At 35.2% G+C, this 21,712-nt stretch overlaps 2 protein-coding genes across 2 annotated transcripts in view; one reads left to right on the top strand and one right to left on the bottom strand.

Moving 5' to 3' along the window:
* The window catches only part of LOC143239965 (CREB-regulated transcription coactivator 1-like), a 47,005-nt gene extending 44,148 nt beyond the window's left edge, over positions 1 to 2,857 (bottom strand). The window contains exon 1 of the mRNA XM_076481661.1: positions 2,654 to 2,857. Coding sequence (XP_076337776.1) covers positions 2,654 to 2,857 — 204 coding nt within the window. The remainder of the gene's footprint in view (positions 1 to 2,653) is intronic.
* Positions 1,165 to 21,712, top strand: part of LOC143239977 (uncharacterized) — a 40,915-nt gene continuing 20,367 nt past the window's right edge. Inside the window, exons 1-2 of the mRNA XM_076481698.1 lie at positions 1,165 to 1,255; positions 19,315 to 19,547. The gene's annotated coding sequence lies outside the window, so the exon portion shown is untranslated. The remainder of the gene's footprint in view (positions 1,256 to 19,314; positions 19,548 to 21,712) is intronic.

Below are 21,712 nucleotides of genomic sequence, written 5' to 3' on the forward strand. Positions count from 1 at the left end.
ATCTCTTCATGTTAAGAAAGGGATTAAATATTATAACAACAGCTGAAGAACAGTCTGTTATGTTTAAAGTAAACAACTGTATCTCTTCATGTTAAGAAAGGGATTAAATATTATAAGAACAGTTGAAGGACAGTCAGTTATGTTTAAAGTAAACAACTGTATCTCTTCATGTTAAGAAAGGGATTAAATATTATAAGAACAGTGAAGGACAGTCAGTTATGTTTAAAGTAAACAACTGTATCTCTTCATGTTAAGAAAGGGATTAAATATTATAAGAACAGTGAAGGACAGTCAGTTATGTTTAAAGTAAACAACTGTATCTCTTCATGTTAAGAAAGGGATTAAATATTATAAGAACAGTGAAGGACAGTCAGCTATATTGAAAGTAAACAACTGTATCTCTTCATGTTAAGAAAGAGATTAAATATTATAAGAACAGTGAAGGACAGTCAGTTATGTTTAAAGTAAACAACTGTATCTCTTCATGTTAAGAAAGAGATTAAATATTATAAGAACAGTGAAGGACAGTCAGCTATATTGAAAGTAAACAACTGTATTTCTTCATGTTAAGAAAAGATTCATAAATGAAACATCAACAACAACATCAAACAATAAAGGTCACTTGGTAGATCAGCAGTAAAGAGTGGACTTACAACATTGAAATATGAGGTGTGATTTCTACAGGGTACAGATTGTAGAGAGACCACTGTGTAGCTTTGTTCTAAGAAACAACCAGTTATAAGGTGTAGGTGAGATGCTGTTATACACTGTTCTTACTCAAAATGTTTATTGGGCCTTTTAACATTTAAATTTCAGAAATTTGTGGTCATTTGAATGTAATGTGTCTTCACATATTTGAAAGACTATTTCCCTTTCTTGATAGATATATGATTTCACTTGGGTCAGTGTTATATACGTGTCTCAATAATGCTTTCTCTGTGTTTTAAATAAATACAGTATAGCTTGTAACTTACAGTGTTAGAGTGCTGATGATGTCTTGTTGTGATCAGAAGTTAATATTTTCTTAAAAAAACAGATTTGTATGTAATTTAGTTTTAAGGTTTGGATGATTTAGTTGTTTTTTTGAATAAAGTTATTTTCATATGAATTAATTGTATTGTCAGCTTGTGAGTAACTCGAAAATGTATAATATTATCTTATACCAGTTTCTGTAAAAACAGCCACCACAACAGCAGGGATGTTCTCCACTGTCACCTCATACATGCCCCAATTCATGTGAAGTTCCTAATACTGGGTAAGCTTATGGAACTTTTACTTATAATACCAGCTTTTTTCTACTTCACAAAGAATGTTTAACCAGTGTTTTAAATAACTTTAAAATTGCTTATTTTAGAATATCCAAAAGTCAGTTTACTCTAAAATGTAATTTTTCTCGAGGCTTCTGGTAATAACAATCTCATGAAAGTTGAGAAGATTTGATACTGTTTATTTGAAGCAGCTCATGGTGTTATGTAATAGATGTTATTAAGACAGAAGTATTAACCATATAGATATGAGATGGTTAAAGTGCTCATGTTATAACCTTTTTATAAACTATCTTATTATCAACGTTTGTTAATGAACATGGGATTGAAACATAGTTGATAATATAATTTTTTATGTTACTCGAATTTGTGTTATTAATTTAGAAAAGAAAAACTTAAATAAATTCTAAATTTTCACTGCTCAACTACATTGATTAGGTGATGTTCTGAATTCTCATTCATTGATTTTCTTTCTTCCCTTATAATGGTTTTATATTATTCATCCTATTAAACACATGCATTAGACACTGAAAGCTCAGAATATAATATTTGAACCTGCTGTCTTGCTGTACTGAGATATCAATATATTTGTTTATTAATTTTACTTTACTTTTAATATTTTTACCAGTTGTTTGGTGCAGATAGCCTAGTTGCTTTGTACCATAAAATGCAAACCAACCAACCAAAGTGTTTCACCTGCATAATACATATCCCCTGTCTATTAAGAAATGTCTATAATTCTGTCTGACGTTGTTGTTTATAACCAACAGAGTATCTTCTAAATTATATGTATTTGTTAAAGCCAATAATTTATAAATAGAACTTCATGTATGTAGACTAAAAGTGTTGTTTTGAACAGTAATAATTTTAAAGCTATTCACAAGTTAGCTAGAAAGCTAGGTAAAGTTTTGTAGAGATTTTCAGTGTCTGATATATATGTTTTGTGTTTTAAAATGCATATTTGAAAGATATATGAATTACTTTTTGGACAAACAATACAGTAAGAAACAACAGGCTAATTTAACTATGGTCCTGAGTATAGAAGTGTAGAAGGCCTGATGTCTAATTAAATCATGGACCCGAGTTTAAAAAGCCTGAACACTAACTAAACCATGGACCTGAGTGTAGAAGGCCTGAATGCTAACTAAACCATAAATCTGAGTGTAGAAGGCCTGAAGACTAACTAAACCATGGCCTGAGTGTAGAAGGCCTGAAGACTAACTAAACCATGTACCTGAGTGTATAAGGCCTGAATGCTAACTAAACCATGGACCTGAGTGTAGAAGGCCTGAAGACTAACTAAACCATGGCGTGAGTGTAGAAGGCCTGAAGACTAACTAAACCATGGCCTGAGTGTAGAAGGCCTGAAGACTAACTAAACCATGTACCTGAGTGTATAAGGCCTGAAGACTAACTAAACCATGGACCTGAGTATAGAAGGCCTGAAGACTAACTAAACCATGGACCTGAGTGTATAAGGCCTGAAAGCCAACTAAACCATGGACCTGAGTGTAGAAGGTTTTAAACCTAACTAAAACCTGAGTGTAGAAAGCCTGAAGGCTAATTAAACTCTGTTGTATGGAAGAATCCATGTGAGATTTGTAAGTAATAAGTCTCAGAATTTATTGTTTGAGGTTTAACTTGAAGGTTGAAATACATTTGATCCTATACATGAAGTGTCTTACCTTAACTTATGTAATTAGGGAGTGAAGTGTAGGTTTAAGTAAACATTTCATCGGGGGTGAATGTTAGAATATATTCATCACGTTCAGTCAAGTATGACCATTGATAAACGTTCCAGTTGATCAGAGTATTAATTCTCTTCTAGTGACTGTGGTAATAATGTATCAGATATTTTAATTACAAGAATATGCGTGTTTCTCTATGATAAGCCTAATTCAGGTCGATTTTATATTTGAAAAACTGATTAGAAGTTGCTGTACTTTAATTACCACTTTTAGAATTATGAAAAAGAATATAATTAACTATAAACACAATTTTGTTTATATGTATAATTGTGAATATTAAAATTTGGGGGGGCTTAGCATGTCCTAGTGATTAATGCACCCACTTTGTGCATTTCTATGAGAACTGGTTGTGCACTATTTATTAATGGCATCATGTACAGAGATTTCCTGCTGAACACCTTGTTTTCTTATGGTCATTCAGTTTAAATTTAGGGATGACACTATAGATTAGTTTCAACAAAATTCTGAAACAAAAAACCTACTAAAAATTTACTTATCCTTTGATCTGTTGAGTTGACACAGTTTGTAACACTTCACTTACTGTACAGTTTAACTCTGAAGCTGTGTTTGGTAGTTTTGATTCAATCTTTTAACCACCATGTAACCGTAAAACTATACATATTATAAATATATATCATTGTGACTAACTAGTCTCAATACAATTTGATTTTAGTTTTAAAAGCAACAATGCATTTTTCGTCTCAAAGTTTTCATATTTCAGTTACATGAACTATTGAATGTATTAAATAAATAATAAGTTTTTCAGTAAAACTATGTTTTATCTCTTAGTTTATCTACCTTAATAACTGTAGCAAGATCATTAGTGAAGTGAAGTGTAAAATAAGATGTACAAAACATGAAATAAATCTAAATTGTATCTTTTGTTTTCAAGAGTAGCTGCATATTGTAGCATGCTCTTAAGATCAGTGGTGTGAAACTGGTCTGAATTGATCACTTCTTACATGTGTAACTTCGTTTTTTGGTCACAAGCAATATCTTATTTTTACTTCAAGGTTTAAAGGGTTGGTAACATCAGTGCTTATGAGAAGTTTTGAAGGATTAATAATGGTGTCTATAGTACAAAATAAAGCAGTCCTTAATACCTTCTTAATTATTAAATCAGTACATGTTAAATTTAATATTCATGATGCCCCTCGATGTGGATTCCTGTACATGGTGAGGGGACCTACCAGGAAAGGTTCTGTTCTTTCAGTTTACCTCCTCTGGGATCTAAACATCCACCCACGTGTTTGCCATGCGTGGCGACCCGTGAAGGGGAGGAGAGGATCCTGGTGGTTGAGGGACCCAACCCTAAAACACCACTTTGGCCTTGAATTCCTGTAGACAGGTGGCCTTGGGGTGGCCCCCCTTGGGTTATTCGGCTTGTCCACTTGGGTGAGGGCCAACCCAGTACCAGTGATGGAAGTTCTCAACAGGTGTTGTGGACATTGTATCTGATACTGGTGTTTGGGTATAGTGGTCACGAAACCCTGGTGTTACTGCAGTGTCCTTGCTTGACATGTAGTGCATCCCTTCATAGGGCTCCATGGTGGGTGGGGTCAGTGGGCACCGAAATTTCCTTTTTTTCTTAAAGATCCTCCAAAAACATTTCAATAACATAGTGAAAAAACAGTCCATAGGTAAATGATCACGTCTTGAAGTTTCTGAGCAGCAATCTTCAACATCTGTACCACCTGTTGTAACTCATTTTCTTACCCTACATTCTCTTTCAGAGACACCTTTAGAGCAAATGTCCTCCTTTTTAACCAGAAGAGACTGGAGGGACTTGCTGGCTCTCCAAAGTCAGTAAAGAAGCTTTGATCTGGTGATGTATTGGTGGAAACATCCACATCTCAACACAGTGAACTCCTCTTCAATTCAAAGGCAATTGGGGATATACTTATTGAGGTTACACCTCATACTACTTTGAAGTGATCACGAGGATTTATTGTTGAGAGGGATTTGACGAACATCCCCGAGTCAGAGATTCTCGCTGGTTTCTCCACTCAAGGAGTTTCTGCAGTGAGGCATATCTCCACTTGCAAAGATGGAGTTACAATGCTGACTAATATCCTCATTCTGACATTTACATCACCATGTGCACCTGCCACCATCAAGGCAGGTTATCTTAATTTCAGGGTACGGTCATAAATTCCAAACCATCTCTGATGTTTCCAGTGTCAGTGGTTCGGTCACTCAAAGACATCATGTCATGGTTCACTGATATGTGCTAGTTGTCTCAGTAAGTTGTAAGTACTGATATTGCTTTCTCTAAGCCTGGGAAGGATCCCAAGATTCCTTCAAACTACTGTCCAATTGCTTTGAAAAGCTGTCTCTGTAAGACCTTAGAGAGGATGGTTAATGCTCGTCTTGTTTGGTTCCTCAAATCAAACAACCTCCCCTTGCCCACCCAGTGTGGGTTTCTCTGACAGTGCTCCACCATGGACCACCTGATTCGACTTGAAACGTCAATCAGAGAAGCCTTTCTTAAACGACAACATCTTGTATCAGTATTCTTTGACATTGAGAAAGCTTATGACACAAAATGGAGGTATTGCATTTTGTGAGACATCCATATTTATGGGTCACATGGCCATTTGCCCATTTTTATTAAAAAAATTTTAATGTACAGGAAATTCCAAGTTCATGTGGTTTCAATGCTTTCCCATTCTTTTCTACAGGAACTTGGAGTCCCTCAGGGCTGTGTTTTGAGTGTCACACTTTTCAGTATAAAGATTAATGCCATCACTGAATAACTCCTTCTCACTGTTGCAAATGGGCTCTATGTCGACGACTTTCTCTTGTCAGTCGTTGAACATGAGATATATTGAGGGGCAACTACAAACTGCCCTTGATTGTTTACTACAGTGGACCACAGAAAATGTCTTTAACTCTCTCTCTCTAAAACTGTTTGCATGCACTTTTGCTGCCAACAGGCTATTCACCCTGATACTGAACTCTGTATCGATGAAGTTGTGCTACCTATGGTCATTGAGACAAAGTTCTTGGGGCTTATCTTTCACCATAAGCTGACCTTTATACCACACATCAAGCAGCTACGGGTCAAATGTACAAAAGCACTAAACATTCTCCATGTCCTCTCTTCCACCACTTGGGGAGCTGATTGACGTTCTGTGCTAAAGATATGTCCTGCTCTTATTCGATCGAAACTCAACTATGAATCACTGGTCTATGGCTCTGCCAGACCCTTAGCCTTAAAGATGCTGGATCCCATTCATCATCAAGGACTTCAACTCTGTACTGGGGCTTTCTGCACCTCCCCAGTTCAGAGCTTATACATAGAGTGTCATGAACCTTCTTTTCACCTCTGCTCTTTGCAGCTGTCTTTACTATATGCTTCAAAACTTCATTCCTGTACATTTTTAATGTACAGGAAATTCCAAGTTCATGTGGTTTCAATGCTTTCCCATTCTTTTCCACAGGAACTTGGAGTCCCTCAGGGCTGTGTTTTGAGTGTCACACTTTTCAGTATAAAGAGGTGAAACCTTCTTTTCACCTCTGCTGTTTGCAGCTGTCTTTGCTATATGCTTCAAAACTTCATTCCTTATCAAAGCATCCCACCTGAGGTTGTGTTTTCCTTTCTTGGTGGGCCATACGTTTACAGAACAGATGATCTGCCATTGCTTCTCTTGGCCTTTGTATCCAGGTGCAGTTGGATGAATTGGGTCTGTCCTTGGATAACATTGCAGTATTCACTGGTCAGCCCATTCCACCATGGCTTATTACAATTCCCAAATGTGACATTTCTTTAAGTCATTTGAGAAAAGCAGATACTCCTGATTGGAAGTACCGTTTTTTATTTACTGAACATTTTTTAAACACTCTTTCCATTCCTATTTATACAGATGGTTCAAAATCAGGTGGCTCTGTGGGCTTTGCCATGGTTTGTTTCAGTTTGGAGGTTGTGTGCAGAATCCCTCTATAGCTTCTGTGTTCACTACTGAACTGTCTGTCATTTCTCTTGCCCTGGATCACATAGAAGCTAAGCAGTACTCCAAATTCACTATTTATACTAACTTGCTTAGTTCTCTACTGGCCCTGGAATCACTTCACGTTGGTTCACACCCTGTTCTTGCTGATATTCAAAACCGACTGGCCCATTTCTCTTTAACATCTACTTCTATCTAGTTTTTCTGAATACCGGACCATGTTGGTATTTGCGGGAATGAGCTTGCAGACACGGCAGCTAAGTCTATCTGCTCTGGCACTATCACTGCTGTGCCTGTTCCATACATGGACTGCAGTGCTCTATTCAAGGCTCGGCTCTGTGCCAGCTGGAAGTTGACTTGTAGTGAGCAACACAAAAACAAGCTTTTCCAAATAAAACCCTATATTGGACTTTGACTGTCTTGCTTCTGTAAGGATCGGAAGGAGGAAGTTGTTCTAACTAGACTACACATTGGTCACAGTTTTTTAACTCATCGTTTTCTTTTATCTGGAACTGATGCATGTGTAGTCTGTGCAACACTCAGATCACAATAAGCCACATTTTACTTTCTTGCCATCGTTACAACTCTCAATGACAGCACCATTTTAAACATGTTCTGTCCCAAGGTTTGTCTATAATGTTAAACAGTGTTATTGGTGATGGTGACACTGTCCACCTTGGTAAATTTTTAGTTTTTTAAAGGCCATTTATCTTTTTAATGTCATTTAAGTTTTTTAATTTACACATTAATCCTTTTTTAATGTGGTTTCCTTTCAAGAATCACAGTCTCTCTAGTTTGATTTGAAATTAGAAATGGCCGTAATATTAAATAACTCAAAACCAGGACTGGAAAGGCTAACTTCAGGTGACTAACGCTGCTGTTTGAACTACCTGTTAGTCATCCTGGCAAGTTATTATTAAAATTTTGCTACAAGTCTTTTAAAACTTTTATTACTTTTGGAAAATGGCCTTAATGTTACATTACTTGGAACCATGACTGGAAAGGCGACTGACGGTGGTTTTTGTACTTACCTGTTAATCTTCCTGGCAGGTTAGGATAATTACCATTATGCTACAGAAAGTCCTTTGTGACTTCTCTTACTGTAGTTTTTCTCTGAACATTGTACTCTAGATGTAAACATTGGTTTTATGCTATTTGTTTTTTTTTAAATGTTTTGTTTTACCTTAATTTCCTTTTATGAATTTTACTAAATTTTACCTTTTTACTGGATGTTTGGTGCAGATAGCCTCGCTGCTTTGTGCCATAAAACACTAAATCAACCAACCAACCAACTAATATTTATGATGTACTAAAAACATTCAGGTCCAAGAAGTCTTAATAAAACTGAAATAGAAATCCTTATAACCTGAGCGTTTTCGAAAGGTGGACCTTTCTTCTTTAGTGGCAGTAAATATTAATGGATATGATAGGACTTATTCAATAGGTTGACTATATTTAGTTGTCTGGGACCATCAGACCTGACAGTTTTTCAATAGGTTGACTATATTTAGTTGTCTGGGACCATCAGACCTGACAGTTTTTCAATAGGTTGACTATATTTAGTTGTCTGGGACCATCAGACCTGACAGTTTTTTAATAGGTTGAATATATTTAGTTGTCTGGGACTATCAGACCTGACAGTGTTCCATCCTTATAACCTTATAATTGACATAGTTTAGCTTAAATGCTTTTGGTAAGTGTTAGATTTCGAACGTAAATGTTATTTGAGGAAGTGCACAAAAAGTAGCATTGATGAATTTTATCTGATTGTATATTGTGTAATGAAGCTATATTTTATTTTTTGCCTGTTTTATTAGCTGTGTTTGAAAACCTGTAACGTATGGTTGAGCTTGTTAAACCTTTTCTACAAAGTTCTAGAAAGGAACAAGAATTTGTGTTTTAATTAAAGTATAAACAAAAATATTTTTGATAAAATTTCTTTTTTTTTTGCTTTGAAAGATAAATTGCATGTGAACCATAGCAAGTGTTGATGCATTTTGTAAAATGGTGACCTTTACCTTGAAATTATCTTTTAATTAAAATTATAATTGAAATGTGTAGATTTTGAATGTTATTTGCTACTTTCATTAATATTTGTTTTAAATGAAGTGACTAAAATAAATCTAGCCAAATTTTCAGTTTTTGCACCTTATTGTGATTATTATTAATATTGTTAAATTTCCCATCTGCACAGATATAACTGTCAGTGTTTGCTGTAGATCATAATTTTTCTCTTCTTTGAGGTTTTTATATTTTCATTTTACCACTTCTGGGACCTGAACATCCACTCGTGTTTGCTGTACATGGACATCCCTGATTGGGAGGAGAGAATCCTGGTGTTTGAATGATGTCTATGGCACAGCAACATGCCACTTTAGCCTAGAGCTCTTGTAGACAGGTGGCCTTGGGGTGATTTCTCTAGGGTCAGATTGCTGTTCTCATTGGGCTAGGGTCAACTGAGTACCAGTATTAGGTCTTCTCGACTGTTGTTGAGACATTATGTCTGATACTGGAAATACAGTATAGTGCTCCTGATACTCTGGCATTGCTCATTGTTTTTGTTTGGCATTGTAGTGTGTCCTTTTGTAGGATTCTGAGGTTGGTGGGACTACTAGGCACTGGATCTTCTTTTTATGGATTCCCAACCTCTAAATAAAAATAAAATTGTAAAAAAACAATTAATTGGTAAGTGACCACATATGGAGGACTTTGTTCCACAGTTACCACCCAAGTTAATTCCTTTACTCCAGAATTTAATTATACATTCCTTGACTGGGAAATTCTTAAGGCAAATATCTCCCTTTTTTATCCAGAAGGGATTAGAGGCACTTGCTAGCTCTTCCAAGTTAGTTGAGAAGTTATATTCAGGAGATATCTATGCCACACCATAACAAACTCTTTTTGCAGTCAAAAACCCTTTGGGACATACCTATTGATATTACTCCCTATGATACTTTGAGTTATTCACAAGAAGTTATTGTGGAGAGGGACTTAAAGAACATTCTTGAGTTGGAGATCCTTGCTGGAACATCCCTGAGTTAGAGATCTTTGTTGGTTTCTCCAGCCAAGAGGTTTCTGTTGTGTGATGCAGCTCTTCTCAGAATTGTGCTGCCAACCAATGTTCTCATCATGAATGCCACCTGCTGCTGTCAAGGCAGGTTCTCTTAACTGTTAGGTACAGCCATATATTCCTAACCCTCTCAGATATTTCCAGTGTAAGTGGTTTGGATTTTCTAAGATATCTCATTGTAATTCTTTGACTTGTTTTCTTTGTGGTGGTAAATACCATGACACCTGTGAGTGTCAATTGGACCCTTACTGCATGAGTTGTGATGGTTTCAATTCCTCTTACTTTTTGATCTTATCCTAAGTGGGTGGAGAAGAAAGAGGTACAAAGTTTACATACTGTAAAAAAAACGTTTCTTATTCAGAGGCTCAGAAGCTATTGTCTCTTACTCTATGTTGGATATATGCTGCTGCACTACATTCCACTGCTGTAGTAGGAGTGCAGATAGATCTTTCCATGCCTCCAGCAAAGTCTTTCTCAAAACATGTGAAGAGTCTGTTGCTCTATATATATACAAAAGAGTAGACGAGTCAATGTCTACTCCTGACTTTGTTCCCACTGTTGTATCCAGTGTCTGTTTGGGTCCATCTCCTTAAACTCCATTTTCTGATGATGGCTCATGTTCCTCTTCTTCTCCCCTGAGAGGCAGAATGGTTATTTTTCATGCCCTCAGTTATTGAAATCTGCTTCTAGTGAGAGAGAGATTCCCAATTAGCCCAGGGCAGATTCAGTGGAGATTAGTTGACCATTTTTCACTAAAGAAAAATGACATGGTTACAAGCAGAAGAGTTCTGTGCCCATTTATCCTCCATCTAAATAAAAAATGGTCTCATTGTTACAGTGGAACTTTTGAGGTTATCATTCTAATTTGAATGATTTTAAAGCCTTGCACAATTCCTGTCATTCCATGGCTATCTCTTTACAGGAAACATTCTTGAAAACTGCTAATACTGTCACCTTTCAGCAGTTTTTTTTTACACTGGAGTGGCAACTTTTGTGATAGATGAGTTTATCAAGCTATGGCATCTGTAGTTAACCAGTATGTACCAAACTTGTCTATGTCATTGTATACATCCTTGGAGGTCATGGTCATCTGTATCTCCTTGGGTCATACCATCATAGATTGTTCTCTACTTTTCTTCTGAGAGATTTACAATCAGTTGGACTTTGATGTTATTACAGAAGAGTTACTGTTTCCTTTTTTCCTCATGGATGACTTTAGGTAATGGTTGTTATAATTATTTTCATGCATCAAGTCGGTCATTTACTGCCATTGATCTATCTCTCTGTTCCTCTTCACTTTTCTTTTGGTGAAGTATTTATGGTGATCCATGAGGCAGTGATAATTTTCCTGTTGTTTTGTGGGAAGGCTTAGAAATTGGTCTGGGATACCTTTCATAAGTATTTCACTCATTTTCAGTTGCACTGCATTCCAGTGGGCTCACATTTGTACTTGGCAGGCCTGACATCAGAGCCAAAAGAAACCTTGCATTAAGTTCACAACTAGTATTTGCATCATCTCTCTCCTGCGTACCTTCGCCTTCTCCTGTTTTTTTTGTTTTTTTTAACCAGACATTTTTCTTGATGTTTAATGGAAGGCTGTTGTCCTACCTTTTCATAAACCTGGAAAAGATCCAAATATTCCTTTTAATTATTGTCTAATTGCTTTGACTACCAGTCTTTGTAAGGTCTTAGAGAGGATGTTTAATACTCCTTTGATTCCTTGTGTTAGAGGGAATCTGATTGAAGTGTTTAAGGTTTGTTATGATGAGAAATCCACTTGAAATAAAATGTATCTCAGGATGGCTGGTATGGGTATTAACACTTTTACTAATAAAGCAGAGAACAACATTTCAACCTTCTTAGGTCATCTTCAGGTTAACAAAGATTGCTTAAGATTGTGAAAAGAATTAATAATGTTGATGCATAATTATTTTTCATACTTCACAGCAAGCATTATAGAACTAGGGGATAAAATTATAGACTTAGGCAAGGTAGAAACCATCTTCAGTTAAGTGTTATTTTTCGAACAGGTTGGTTGGTCTGTGGAATGGGTTATTTTGGATGTTGTGTAGGCAGTAAATTTGAGTAAGTTTAAAAGAAAGCTTGATAGATATGTGAATGAAAATGGCTGGTTTTAATTGTGTGTTAATAGTTTGCTGTCCCTGATCATTATGTTATGTTAAACAACCTCTTCTGTCCCATCCAGTGTGGGTTCCATCAATAGTGCTTCATCATGGACCACCTGATTTTACTTGAATTCTTGAACTCGGAGAACCTTTCTCAAGAGAGAACATCTTGTTTCTTCCTTCTTTGATCCCAAGAAGGCTTATGACATTACATGGAGGTACAGAATTTTGCTGAACCTCCATTCATATGACTGCTTACCCATTATTTTTGTAATTTTTTTTACATGACAGGTGATTTCACCCTTTCTTATTTATTTACTCAAGAACATGGAGTCCCTCAGGGCTGTGTCTTAAGTATCATGCTTTTTAGTGTGAAAAATCAATGCTATTACTTGACACTTTTCTCCTGCTGTTGTTGCAAACAGTCTTTGTCGATTTCCACATTTCATGTTGTTTATCGAACATGAGGTTTATTGAGCAGCACCTTCAAATTGCTTGTTAAAGTGAACAACAGAAGACAGTTTTACCATTTCTTTCTCAAAGACTGTTTGCCTGCACTTTTGCCATCATTAAGGTTTACATCCCAAGCTTCATCATACTACAATGGAACTTTTGCTTGAAAGGTATTGGAAAAACGTTTTTATTATACAATGTGCACCCCCCCCATACTTCATGAAAGTTTTATCCTGTGTGTATGTAGATTTGCAATAGGGGCCATTATTTTCCCATTTTGCCTCTGTTTCCTGTCATGAAAATTTTTTCTTCATACTCGGGGTTCAGATGTGATGTTATGAATACACCACATGCAGACCTAATGCACTAATCTATATAAATATAATAGGACTATCTGTTGTACATTCATGTAATTACTTTGCAGGTTGTGGATGGATCTTTACCAAAATTGGTTGGAGGCTCATCAGGGCCATGGAGAAATACATATAATTTTCAATTTTGCATTTTGCTGTTTTTATGAGAGTTTTTTTTTAGGTTTTTTTTACCACTACTTTGCTCCTGTTGATGGTTCTTTACTAAATTTGGCATGCAGGTTTGTTAGGTCCATGAGGAGATAATTCAAATTTACATTTTTACATTTTTTGATTTGGTCTTTTTATGGGTATTTTGGGGTTTTTAAAATTTTATGTAAAGGAAACAACTTTTCATATCCTAAGATAATCTTTCATCAATCACAAATTCACATAACTTCCGTCCAGGGTATGGGTGTCCCAGTTAGTATCTTTAATGTTGTTCTTTCTGTGGTCACCAAGACAGAGTTCTTGGGACTTCTCTTTCACCAATAGCAAGTTATTTTTATTTCTCACATCAAGCAGCTATGTGTCAAGTGTTTAAGGGCAGTGAACATCTTCTGAGTCCTCTCTTCTTGGGGAGTGGATAGATGATATGTATTCAAAAACTATCATGCCCTCATTTGTTCTTTGGTTCTGCCAGTGTCCCTGCCTTGAAGATGTTGGATCCCATTCACCATCTGCTGGTTTGGCTCTGCACAGGGGCTTTCTGCACTTCTCCAGTCCACAGTTTGTACACTGAGTCCCATGAACCTCCCTCTTCATCTCTGCTGTTTGCAACTTTGTGTACAGTATTCTACCAAGTTTCAATCTGAAGTTGGGTTTTCCTTCCTTGGTGGATTATGCTCTTTTGAAATAGGTTATCTGCAATTCCTTCTTTTGGCTTTATGATCCAGGTGCAGTTGGCTGACTTGGATCTGTCATTGGATGATTTTGCTGTCTCCAGTAGTCAGCCTCTTCCCACTGTGGCTAATTACCATTCCTACTTGTGACCTTTTTTTGAGTCATATAAGGAAGACAGATACTTCCATTTGAAAATACTGTCATCTCTATACTAAACATCTTTCAAACCATTCCTATCTTTATATGAATGATTCAAAATCAGGTGACTGTGTGGGCTCTGCTATGGTTTGTTGTCACTCAGTGGTGACTTGCAGGATCCCCTCTACAGTTTCTGTTTTCACTGATGAGTTATATGCCATATCTCTTGCCTTGGATTATGTAAAAGCTATGCAGTACACCAGTTGTACTATTTACACTAACTCTCTTAACTGTCTAATGGCCCTGGCATAGTTTAGTGCTAATTCTCACCTTGTTTTCATCAATATTCAAAAACAACTTGCAAGTTTTTGTCTATCTTTTAATTCAATCTAGCTTTTCTGGATACCAGGCCACATCTGTATTTGTGGGAATAACCTTGCTGACACTGCAGCTAAGTCCAATTGCTCTTGTACCATCATGGCCCTTCCTACCAAGACTATGGTCCTGTATTCAAGGTTTGGCTGCATGCCAGATGACAGTCAGAGCGGGGTGCAAAATGTACGAGCATATCCAGATTAAACATACTGTTGCTCTTAAGCCATTTTGTTTCCGTAAGTAGAAAGTTATCCTGGCTAAGCTACATGTTGGATACTGTTTATTAACTTCTTGTTTTCTTTCATCTGGGACTCATACACCAGTGTGTGTGGCCTTTGTGATACTCAAGTCACAATAACCCACATTTTACTGTTGTCATTGTGACTATTAGCAGTGGCACCATTTTGGACTTCTTTTCTAAGAGTTTATTACTGACATTGATTGGTTTCTTCTTTACTTCATATTATTTTACATTTTATAGTCTTTTACTTTTCAGATTTTTCTCTTGGTTGTTTGGTGCAGCTAACCTAGCTGCTCTGCATCAAAGAAACCAAACATAGAACTCTTCTTGCATAGATTGTAAAATGTCTTGCTAGGTTTTGACATGCGGCTTTCGTCTTGTATGTTAGTGCAGTTTCCTATTATTTGTATGTCGAGGAAAGGTAATAACTTAATCAGTTTTTGTTATTTATTATTTGCTTCAGTTAAATAAATGTTTGAGAAGTTAATTTTCTGTTCATAAAAAATCGAGGGTTCTGTAATCTAGAGCCATTGTGAATACTAACATTATATTTTGCTCTGGATACAGATAGAGATCATGTCATCTTTTAAGTTAGTAGAAACAGAACAGTGGTAAGTTTCATTTATAAGATAAAGTAAATACTATCTATTTGTATTAATTTTAAAGCTTTAGAAAAATGTTTAGTGTACCATTTCTTTTAACAAACTAGTAGTGCATAACATCGGTAGACCTACTGTGGTATATATATGAAAATAGGCTTTTAGTCCAGTGATTGCATAGGCCATGTATAACAGTATATTAAATACCTGTTTAAAGTGTGTTTTTCTTCTTATCATTAATCACAAGTTGACCAAAAACTTCAAATGTTCAATGTAAAATGCTACATAGTTACCATGCCACATGTTTGAAGTGTTTCAGACATGATAATCAGTGATGTCGAGAAACCCACTTGTTGAGTTTTTGCCAAATGTTGATTATTTGTCTGCTGATGTCAGGAATATATGGTATACAGCAGTATATGGTTTCGTGATTTTTTGATTCGTGAGATATATTTACTTTAGTTGGATGATTTTGCTTTCTGTCTAGGTGTGTAATGCGTATAATGTTTTCTACGGTTTGTGAAGGAAACTTATTGATGTTGATGAAGTATTGTTTTATTTTGTCTCATTCATTGTTAACTTTATCTGGTGAGCATAGTTTTATGGCTGTGTTTATTTGGTTTCTTACTATGTTGAGTTTTTGTTTTGTTTCATGCGCTGTGTCCCAAGGAATGTATAGTCCAGTATGGGTGATTTATCGGTGGATTTCTGTTTTGAATTGTGTGTCGGTTCTTGTAATTTTGAGGTTAAGAAATGATATTTGATTGCTTTCTTCCTGTTCACATGTGAAGTTAATGTTGGGATATATAGAGTTAATGTGATTGGAAAAATTAAGTGTGTGTTCTGTAGATGTGAATCCTGCAACCATGTCATCCACATATCTGTACCAGTATAGTGGTGGATGTAATGCTGTGTTAATTGCTTGTGTTTCAACTTGTGTCATAAAAATATTGGCTAGAACTGGTGATACTGGGTTGCCCATGCTTAGGCCATTTGTTTGTATTTAGTTTTGGTTGTTGAACATGAAGTTTGTCTTCATCGTGGTGAATTCTCTGAGGGTTTCTAATTGGTTGCTGGGAATGTCTATATAGTTGGGTTAGGGTCTCGGATATAGAGTTCTAAGGCTATCATGCAGGCTTCAGTGGTTGAAACTTCTGTAAAGAGGGATATAACATCGAAACTAGCCATTAAGGCTTTATGATTAAGTTGATTTAGATTAGACTTGAAATTAAAAGAGTCTTTGATGAATGAGCTGACTGATGTTACATATTTGGAGAATGCCCATGCTATGTATTTACCAAGATTGTAATTAAATGATTCATATGTGGACATTATTGGTCGTAATGGACAATCTGGTTTATGAGGTTTGGGGATACCGTATATTTGCGGTGTGCATGAGTCGGTTTTACGTAGGTAGGAATAATGTGTTTGTGAAATTGTGTTGGATTTTTTCATTTGTAGTAGTAATTTGTTTAGTTGTGTTTAGTGTGTCTTTGTTGGATTTGTGTGTATTGGTTTAAATTTGTTCGTGTCTGATAGGATGTTCTTCATTTTTGGATGTATTCATTCGTGTTCATTATGACTATAGCGTTACCTTTATCTGCTTTTAGAATTTTTATGTTTTGTCTTGTTTTAGGTTTTTTAATGGAATTAATGTCTCTTTTGTAAGATTGTTTTTAGTTTTCTGTTTTGTGAAATTATGTTGATGGTTTTGTGAGAAAATTCTTTGAAAAATCGTTTAAGATGTTGTTTTAGGTGTTTCTGGAAAATATAAATTTTTAATTTTACCTGGGAAGTTTGGCTGTTGGATGTCAATAAAATTGCCTAAGTTGTCTTCTTTTTGTTGGTTGTTTCCTTGTTTTTGTTTTCTGTAGAAAGTATCACAAGTCTCCTGGCTAGGTCTTCTAAACATGTTTTGATTTCTATGGTTGGAATGTACCTAGGTGCTATTGCAGTTGAGTCCTTTGTTAAGTAGATGTATCTCGTCTGTGTTTAATTGCCGGTCGGATCTGTTAATTATGAGGTTAGTCAATGGTTTGTCGTGATGTATTTTCTGTTGTTTGCATCTTAGTTTTTCTAGTTTTTTGTTGTGGCAGATCTTTTTGTCTCTGTCGTTCTTACATATACAACAACGTAAACCCAAAATAAACCAATATAAAGGAACGCCTTTATACCTATATTAATATAATAAAATAAATAAAATTATATATTCAAACATCTAATACCGCCCTCTACATTTCGACACACAGTTACACAACCCCTTTCAAACATGTGGTCAGCTTCCGGTCAGTTACCTCTTTCTTTGTGAACCTGACGATGACCGAAGAAGGTCGAAACGTTGTTCGCTCTTCTATGTAAAATATTTTCTCAACCCAAACGAGCCGTTTTTGCATATCAATGTTTCAGACATGTTGCTTTTTATGGATTATTAATTTATATTAACTCTTTTTGCACTACATAAGCCTTTAAATCTGTTTCTACGCAAGTGACCGAGTTACATTTGAAATTTAACTAAATAAATTTACTCTCGAGGTATATTAATGAAATTGACATAATGTATACTGTGATTCAAAGTTTTATGTTATCTAAGGTTTGATTCCTTTGTTTCATAGGAAACTTTTAAAACATAAACTTCAGTTCTGTTGTCAAGATGCATGAAATATCACATCTTTCACACACTGTATATTGAATCACATAACATCTGTCCTTAAATTATGAATATACAATAAGTATGTTTACTTGCCCTGTTGACACGTTTCAAAGTTTTTTGGCTGAGTTTGGATAAAATTATAGATAAAGTTTTCCAGTCTCCAACTGGTGTCATGTTCTCCTTCTATACATAGCTTTGAGATTAACATTCCACATGTACTTATTTGATGCATGTGTTTGTAATCATAAGGAATAGCTCATTTTGCACTGTGGTTCAACAACAGTTGTGTGAAATTCACTTATTGTCTTCGGGTAGATGTAACTGTCAGTAGTATTATTGTCTTGGGTAGATGTAACTGTCAGTAGTATTATTGTCTTCGGTAGATGTAACTGTCAGTAGTATTATTGTCTTGGGTAGATGTAACTGTCAGTAGTATTATTGTCTTCGGTAGATGTAACTGTCAGTAGTATTATTGTCTTCGGTAGATGTAACTGTCAGTAGTATTATTGTCTTGGGTAGATGTAACTGTCAGTAGTATTATTGTCTTGGGTAGATGTAACTGTCAGTAGTATTATTGACTGCATTGCCCATGACACCACTTACAGTTGTTTTTAAAGTATGCTATAGTTAGAGACACTTAAGTTGTATTTAGGCCTTAGTTTTATATTTTAGTTAATGGCGTGTTATTTGTGTTTTAAAATGTATAATTGAAAGGATAAGAAACATTTTTTAAATTTACTTTAAACACTGCCCCAGATCTCAAGGCTTACACATCTGTGCCGAAGATACTGTAATACAACCCTAGGACACCATTGCCTTCCGTCAAGATGAATAATAATGACAGGAAAGAAAAATAAAACATTAGAAATTATATGTGAGAGAGAAAGAAAAAGACAAATTTAGAAACATAATGTAAATAAGATTAAAAACATTAAAATATATGTTCATCTTTCTATTTATTAATTTTAAACATTTCATTCCACTTATTATTGATTATAATATTTCCACTTAGTGATATGGTAGAGAAAAAACATGTACCTTAAAAAATCACATACATTAAGAGGTTCTCGAGGTTATGAAATGAAATATGAAAAATAATAGATGGAGAAAAGTATTTTTATACGTAAAAGGAAAAGCATTTTACACTTGAACTATTAAGTGTTTCAGTGCAAATAACTACAATAAATAAGTAACATACTTTTAGTTGAAAGACTTAATTAAAGTAATATGATTTTTTTTTATGTATAAGATACTTATAATCATTAACAAAATCTTACCAGTTTGTGAGAATAGTTTAAGAAAGCTCAGAGTTATTGTGTCTATTGTTGCACAACTATCCTTTGCAGGAGTCCTTTGCAAAAGTGTTATGGCAATATACTTGCCATTAGGCTCAAAGGGCTAAATTTTAAATTTTTATCTAAAGTGTTAGAAATGATACTTGAAAGATCTTCCATTTTTTATTCCCATTTGCTAACTATGCACTGTTTTTCAATTTCTTTCTTTTAGCACTTATCTTTACCAAGAAGAAAGCAACTTAATTTACGTACCCATATCTAATAACACAGGTTCCTTGCCAGATTTAACCAATCTTCATTTCCCTTCACCTTTGGCAACATCAGTGGATGTGGAAGACCAATCAGGCTTGTCTTACAATCAGCTTAGTCTTTCCCAGTCTAACATAGTTAGTTATACTCATCAAGTTCCTTTAACACCTCAGCAACAGCACACACATGTTATTGGTGAGTGTTGTTTCATCTTTGATAACTTGTCGAGAAAGAAAGAAAAACATTTGTAATTTCTGCTTCTTTCATGGCACAGAACATGCATATTTGTTATTTTCTTAGTTAAAACAAATGAATTGGTATCACTACTTTTAAAGATTGATTTTGGTATTTCATATTTAAAAATGTTAATAACTATGAGTGCAATAAAGATTAATATTTAATGATGTGCCAAAAAGTCTTTGTTGGGGGGTAAGGCATTCAACTTAATGTTCATTGAGGCATATAAGTCTTGGGGCATTCAGCTTAATGTTCATTGAAGCATATAAGCCTTGGGGGCATTCAGCTTAATGTTCATTGAAGCATATAAGTCTTGGGGCATTCAGCTTAATGTTCATTGAGGCATATAAAAAAATGAGGCATTCAGTTTAGTGATCTCGGGTAGATAAGCAATAGGGTGCTCAACATGATGTTTGTTGAAGCATATAAGGCATTCAGCATAATGTTCATTGAGGTATATAAGCAACTAATGGAAACTAACACTTGCCACCTGAGCCAGTCCAGCATCCTTTAGTGTGGAGCTTTGGATGGTCAGGAAAGGAAAGACATTCAGGAAATTGCTGATTTAGGGTTATTTATCTTAGATTTCAATGAATGAAGCTTGGCATGAGTTCCATATTGAAAAAAACTAAATATTAATCAAAATATAATATGGTGAAATCTGTATGGATTATAGTATGATGGTACCATACTATGAATTATATACCACCTTACTTATAATTACTCTTCATTGTAGAGATTACATTTTTAATTTGAGAATATCTAGGGACATGATTGTGCAATGTATCTGCTTCAGCACTTTATCTTTGGGCTTTATTGTGCTGTTAGTTTTACAAAGAAAACTAATGATTTCTTATGTTTGATTTTAGTTCCCCTCTTAAAGATAATTTTATTGTACCCATTGTTTAATGTTTTGCTGTCATTACACTAATTAACTGATGAATCACCAATTTAACTGGCATGACAACTTGATCAGGAGATCTTCAAATAAGTTCTTCCCTCATTCTACCTGGACCCACTGTTTAATTTAATCACTACACTTAAACCATCACATTCACAAACACATCTAGGACATTTCAAACATGTTTTATTGCTAAACTGTTTTACTTTAACTTCTCCATGTTGGCTCTTAAGTTTAAGCTCTTGGCTTGATGTGGTTCAGCAATCTAGATCTCAAGAAAAAGTATCAAACATCTTCCTTCTGTCTTATCAAAACAACCTACATATTTCCTGAATAAATAATTTTTGGTATAAAAATGAGCTTGCAATTAAAGAAAAAGCAGAGGAATTTCAGTTAAGAAGTTGTTTGGTGTCAAACTTGTGTCTTCTGTGGCTAATATGTGTGTGAATTATCACAAGAATCAGTTGATGGTGTTATTTGATGTCAAACTTGTGTCTTCTGTGGCTAATATGTGTGTGAATTATCACAAGAATCAGTTGATGGTGTTATTTGGTGTCAAACTTGTGTCTTCTGTGGCTAATATGTGTGTGAATTATCACAAGAATCAGTTTATGGTGTTATTTGGCGCCAAACTTGTGTATTTTGTGGCTAATATGTGTGTGAATTATCATGAGAATCAGTTGATGGTGGTGTTTGGTGTCAGACTTGTGCCTTCTGTGGCTAATATCGTGTGAATTATCACGAGAATCAGTTAATGGTGTTATTTGGTGTCAAACTTGTGTATTTTGTGGCTAATATGTGTGTGAATTATTATGAGAATCAGTTGATGGTGGTGTTTGGTGTCAAACTTACGTTTTGAGTTGTGATTGTCATAACTCAACAGTTTCTAGTCTGTGTACTCATTTTTATACTTTTGTTTTTTCAGCATTCAAACTTAGTTAGAAGTATTTCTACTGGTATATGATGATACATTTCAGTAAGGAAAGCCAGAAAGAACATCCATTATTGCTCAGTATCACCAAGTTTTATTTAAGGGGACTGAGGATGAATATGAATTATGTGGATATGATTGTTGCACTAACCTTGTAAGGATTACGGCTGGCAAATTAGTGTGTATTCTAAAACCTTCTCACAGACGGTCTCTCTCATAGAATAAACAATAATTGCATACACCAGCCAAGAAGGAAGTTTGGTATCTGTAAGAACTTTAAAATCAACAAGT

This window comes from Tachypleus tridentatus, chromosome 13 (assembly GCF_004210375.1).
Source record: "Tachypleus tridentatus isolate NWPU-2018 chromosome 13, ASM421037v1, whole genome shotgun sequence".
In the NCBI taxonomy this organism is placed as follows: Eukaryota; Metazoa; Arthropoda; class Merostomata; order Xiphosura; family Limulidae; genus Tachypleus; species Tachypleus tridentatus.